The 6,144-nt window shown below is 36.2% G+C and overlaps 1 protein-coding gene across 1 annotated transcript; it reads right to left on the reverse strand.

Annotated features, from left to right (window-relative positions):
* Window positions 1-1,398: 1,398 nt before the first annotated feature.
* On the reverse strand, window positions 1,399-5,424 carry LOC116173653 (uncharacterized protein K02A2.6-like). The gene is made up of 2 exons (XM_031491280.1): window positions 4,686-5,424; window positions 1,399-4,130 (listed from the first exon to the last, which is right to left on the reverse strand). The coding sequence occupies exons 1-2, from the start codon at window positions 5,422-5,424 to the stop codon at window positions 1,399-1,401; spliced, it is 3,471 nt and encodes a 1,156-aa protein (XP_031347140.1).
* Window positions 5,425-6,144: the final 720 nt, after the last annotated feature.

Genomic DNA, 6,144 nt, shown 5'->3' on the forward strand with positions numbered 1-6,144 from the left:
TACTTTCCTTTACCCCTTTCCTAATTTAAAATATTGTTTGTTTCCTATAAATACGGCAAATACAGCCCCTACCCTTGTGTCAGTTCTAATTTCCCTTATCGAAACGTTTTACGCAGAATACACCCCTGGCTATTTTTTACATAAAATATTTACACACCCTGACTATTCGCGTAATTTTATACATGAATTTAACTAAACCCTAGTACAACTCAGATCCATACAATGGTTCCGTGATTCACAAAAGTTGGTTCGACCGACTTTATAATCTCCAGTAGACGTTTATATCGCCCATCTCTCTTAAAATCGTGCGATATGAGCGATCGTAAAAATTGAACGGAGAACTCGTATGCTATTGCGATCGAAGCTAAACTGAAGATCTCTCTTTTCTCTTTCTAATTTTCTATATGTAGTCTCCCAAGTAAAAAACCGAAATGGAACCAAAGCAAATGTCCCGATCAGGCCCGTATTTCAATCCCGTACACCCGTCTCCGAAGGATTATACGCAACCTCGCGGTTCATATTATTGCTTGATTATCGCTATACTCGCTTTCACTTTTTGTATGAAGCGGTACATATTTACCTATACCTAAATGAAATATAAATTCAAAAAATTTAAAACTGCAAAGGGAGCTACCATTACATTTGACAAAGAAAATAGTATTTGATAGAGATACCATGATTAGTTTTAGAGGAAATGGAACTTTCTTTATAAGCTTTCAAGCAGTGTTGCCAGATTTCAATTATATCGCTTTATTTCATTCTTGTACTCGAAAAGTTCATTAAATAATTTAAAGAAAGCAATTTTCACTAAAAAAAAAATTTTTTTTTCATAGAGATTCATAGAGATCATAGACATGTATTGCGTTGTTTCTATTTTATAGCCAAATAGTTTGGGGGGATGACAACGGTTTATCATTTTGGACACCGAAATAATTAAAAAAAATTGATTTGGTCCCAAAAACAAGATACTTTCGATTGGTGAATCAAAGAATCTTCTGGAACTGCTTGAAATGGTTTAAAACTACAGAAACTGTGGAATCGTCAGGAATTGCTTGGATCTACCAACATGGCGTAAGATGCGGAAACCGCAGGAGATCTAAAAAGTAACGGAGACTATGGGAAGTACAGGAAGTATAGCTGTAGTGAATAATTGTTTACGTAATGTTTTCTGAGAATAGATGAAAGCTGATATGTCCTTTAATTACCGTTGTCACAAACACACATAAGTAACAAATAACATTTATTATAATTAAAGTACACACTTAAAACGTTGCTGAATTGTCGAAGCCAAGATGGTTGGTTCAGTCGGCTGTGTCTCCCGTACGTACATTCTCTTAATACACTACAATTCTTCCCTTCTTAGATTAATTGTTGTACAAGAAATGAACTACAATACACTTAAGTACATTCAAAATCTTTGAAAATTTCTGGTTTCTTAATTTTCCTACCTGACCTACTAACTATTGCTTCTGGTATAGTTCCAGAATTGTTTCTGCTATAATTACTACCTATAGTTTCTGGTAAATTACCCGAATTGTTTGTAATTACATTTTCAACATGTGCATTTACTAAAGGAGTTATATTAGAATCTGCAACTGTTTGTTCGTCCTGAACATCGTCAATAATTTCCGTTTGAGGAGTGGAGGTTGAACTCTTTTCTTCTAATCGTTGGCTTGGTACTTTAGTTGTATGGTTTTCCGAGGTCTTCTCGATGTCGTGGTTCAGCTCTAACCCGAATTTCCGAATCTGATCCAGATGTCTTCGCCACGTCTGACCGTTTAGTAACATGCAAAGGTAATTTTTCTTCCCTAGCACTTGAGAAATTTTTGCTTTGATCCAGATAGTATTGTTTTTATCTCTGTAATCCTTAACCATAACTGTCTCCCCCTCTTGAAAGGTTTCATGTCTACCCGTTCCATTATTTTCCTTATTCTCCCTCCTCGGTTGAAGTAAGTTGAATAAAGTTCTAACATTTCTGCCTATCATGAGTTTCGATGGTGTTTCATTTGTGGCGCAATGCACAGAGTTCCTGTAGTTAAGTAAATATCGACTAACTACTAAACTAGGAGTGATATTATGTTTGTGAGTTAACAGTGCTGCCTTTAATGATTTCTTGAACGTTCGGACTGCGTTTTCGGCTGCTCCATTTGTAGATGGGTGATACGGTGCTGATGTAATCTGCCTTATCCCATTTTTTATGAGGAAGTTTTTGAATTCCGTCGACACAAATTGTGGTCCGTTATCAGAGACTATTGTTTCCGGTATTCCCCAAGTACTGAAAATGTCCCTGAATTTTTCAATTGTCTCTTCCGATGTCGTTCTTTCCATCTTCTTGATCTCTGGGTATTTGCTAAATGCATCTAATACTATTAGGAAGGTGTTTCCTTTAATAGGACCCAAAAAGTCCACGTGAATACGTTGCCACGGTCTTGTTGGTTTGTTCCAACTCATGATCTCTGATTTTTGTGGATTGTTTGCGATTGTCTGGCAAGGTATGCATGCTCGACACGTTTCTTCAATATCCTTATCCAGATTTGGCCAATAGAAGTATGCTCGGGCAATGGATTTCATTTTGACTATCCCCAGATGACTACTATGTAATTCGTCCAGCAATTGTTGTCTAAATTTTGTAGGTATTATTATTCTGTATCCCCACATGACGCATCCCTGCTCCAGAGTTAATTCTAATCTTTTTCTAAAATATGGTGTTAATGTTTGCTCCTCCACCTTGCTTGGCCAACCTACCGATAGGTAATTATACACCTTAGAAAGTACCACATCTTTTCTAGTTTCCAATGCTACTTTCTTGTAGTCTACCGGTAAGTTTTCGGATATGATCATATTTAGATGAGATGATTTTACATCTTGACCTTTGGAAATATAACAAATATCAACAGGATGCCTACTGAGCATGTCTGCTACATTATTATTTTCGCCTTTAATATATTCCAGCTTATATGAAAATCCCGAAAGAAATGCTGACCAACGTTGAAGTCTTGAAGCTGCCATCTGTGGAATTCCCTTGGTTTCGCCTAGGATTGACACTAGCGGACGATGATCCGTTTGGATTGTAAACTGTTGTCCCATCAAATACTGATATAGTTTCTTGACTGACCAGTAAATTGCCAGAGACTCCTTATCTAAAACCGAATAATTTTTTTCTGCCGGCATCAACGATCTCGAAATGAACGCCACTGGCTTCAAAATTCCATTTTTATTTTTGTTAAATAATGCTCCTGCTATGCCGTCTTGACTCGCATCTGTTTGTACAACTATGGGTAAGTTAGGATCAAAGTGAGCTAATATTTGATCAGACGCAATAATACTTTTGATTTCTTTGAATGATTTTTCACAATTAGACGTCCATTTATATTTTTGATTTTGCTTCAATAGGTCATATATAGGTCGCATTAATATTGCTAATTTAGGTACAAATTTGCTATAATAGTTAACCATACCTGCAAAACTTTTTACTTGGGTAATCGTTGAAGGTCTGGGTGCTTCAATGATCGCTCGTTGTTTTTCCAGGTTTTTCTTTATACCATACTTTGAAATTGTGAAACCTAAATAGCTGACTTCTTCCTGAAAGAATGCACATTTAGTTTTGTTTAGCTTAAACCCTGCATCGTTCAGTTTTTTAAGAACTGCTTTTAGATTTTCTACGTGCTCTTTCCTAGTTGCTCCGGTTACAATGATATCGTCTAAGAAATTTGCCGTATTCTTAATGCCTTGCAGTAGTTGTTCTAGTACCTTTTGGAAAATTGAGCTGGCTGGCGTGATGCCGTAAGGTAACCTGTTCACCTTAAATAACCCCTTGTGTGTGGTCCAAGTTAAAATCATGGCTGATTCGTCATCTACGCTGATTTGGTTATACGCATAACTTAAATCTAACTTCGTAAACGATTCGCCCCCGCTTAATTCCATTAATATACTTTCTACGGAAGGTAATGGATATTGCACTTGTTTGAAATATCTATTAACGGTCAATCTGTAGTCTCCACAGAGCTTGAGTGAACCATCATTTTTGATTATCGGTACTAATGGAGTTCCCCACTCTGAAGTTTCTACTGGAGTGATAACTTGCTCCCTTTGAAGAGTATTTAGTTCATCCTCCACCCTCTTTTTAATTGCTAAAGGTAATTGTCTAGCTTTTAAAAAGACTGGTTGCATATTCTCTTTTAGTTGCAAGTGAACTTTTTTATAATTGTAACATCCTAACGAATTATTAAACACACGTTTAAATTCTGCACAAATATTTTCTGTCTCATTACTTATTGATAACACCTCAGCTGTTATTCTAAATTTAAATTTTTCCAAGAAATCTCTACCTAACAAGTTTTCTGAAGGCTGATTGCTTTTAATTATTTGAAAACTAAAATTTTTGCAAATAGTATTGTTATACTGCACATCACCTACTATATAACCTGCTGGTTTAATTTTACATCCTGAAAAACTTCTTAAAATGATGTTTGAATCATGCAAATCTAAATTTGATAGGTATTTTTTATACGTATCATAGTTTAAAACCGATACAGCTGCCCCTGAGTCCATTTGACATGATATTTTATGTTCATTAACAGAAATATGTATGTAAATTGGTTTGTCATTGTTAAAGTAAATATTATTTATTTCAACAGTCTCTGTATCAAAGTCCAACATGTTTTGTTTAATGTCTTTAAACTTACATACCTTTGATAAGTGTCCAATTTTATTACAGCTGTTGCACTTGTAGCTCGCATACCTGCATTGTTGCTGTCCGGTGTGAAGTCTTCCACAAGCTGTGCACTTCCATTTTCCCATTTTCTTCTCCACAGAGTTGCCTGATGGGGTCTGACGCTGCTGGAATACCTTCTGCCTCAGTTGAAACGGATTCGACTTCACTAAATTTACTGATTTATCTACTGCTAACAATGTTGCTTCTTTACTAAGGGCAATCTCCATTAGCTTCTCCAAAGTTACTTCGCCTGGCTTCTCCTCACACAACCTGTCCCTTATTTTCCCTTTTTGAAGACCGCAAACGAACTTATCCCGGAGGACTGATTTCAAATTGGTGCCAAATTCACAATTTGTTGCAAGATTATGAATCCTGGCGTACCATTTGTTCAGCGATTCGTTCGCCTCCTGCGCAGCAGCATAAAAATCGATGCGCTCCCTAAAGAGGCAAGTCGCCGGTGAAAAGTGAGCCTTTAATAGCTTACATAATTCTTCGTATGATTTCGACTTTGGTAAACTGGGGGTGCATAGATCCCTTAAGACTTTGTATGTATCTGAGCCAATTAGACTCAATAACGCCGCAACCTGTTTCTTGTCCGTCTGGGTGTCCCTTATGTTATTTACTTCAAAAAATTGCTCTAATTGTTCTTGATAAACAATCCACTCGTCTGACTTGACATCGAACTTATGCATGGACCCAATTAAAACCATTATTGTTGTCTTCTGATATAGCGATTCTCGTTACTTTTACAAACTGCCCTCGATGCGGTGCACGTGCAAGTTTCCAACCTCAAAAAATAGCACCCTTTTTTTTTCTCAATATGTATCCTCGTCGCCAATTGATATGTCCTTTAATTACCGTTGTCACAAACACACACAAGTAACAAATAATATTTATTATAATTAAAGTACACACTTAAAACGTTGCTGAATTGTCGAAGCCAAGATGGTTGGTTGAAATCGGCTGTGTCTCCCGTACGTACATTCTCTTAATACACTACAAAAGCTACAAAAAAACTACACCGGGATCTAGGACGAGATAGTCCTGCAATCGGAGATAAATTATTCATAGGCGAACAGTGCGTAAATTTTCACTCTGAACATGCAAATCTCCTATGTTTAATAGTTAAATATACAAGGCAAACACCCCTTATAATATGCAACCAATCTTACCTACTCTAATCTTTTTCAAATGTTTTTCCAGTAAACATCAATTTCTGAACTATTTATTAAATTAAGATTATTCATCGTATTCTTATCAAATGCGTACAAAAAAAATGGAAATGTTACAGATGTTTTAATAATCATAGGATTTATTTGCTGGTAAATATCACGTGACACAATTCACAATAGCATTTAAAAATCCCTTTCGGCTCTGCAGATCAGGTGTAGGTCTTTCCGCTATTTTGTTACAATATGTTCGTAATTTAG

The sequence above is a fragment of the Photinus pyralis genome, unplaced genomic scaffold (assembly GCF_008802855.1).
Source record: "Photinus pyralis isolate 1611_PpyrPB1 unplaced genomic scaffold, Ppyr1.3 Ppyr1.4_LG6, whole genome shotgun sequence".
Taxonomy (NCBI): Eukaryota; Metazoa; Arthropoda; class Insecta; order Coleoptera; family Lampyridae; genus Photinus; species Photinus pyralis.

Bases quoted from the DNA above. Each gene is read 5' to 3' on its own strand.
- LOC116173653 (XM_031491280.1), bottom strand. From the start codon at position 5,424: ATGGTTTTAATTGGGTCCATGCATAAGTTCGATGTCAAGTCAGACGAG. The intron at 4,131-4,685 runs GTAAGTTTAAAG...AATTACCTTTAG, and splicing joins TGGACACTTATCAAAGGTAT to CAATTAAAAAGAGGGTGGAG.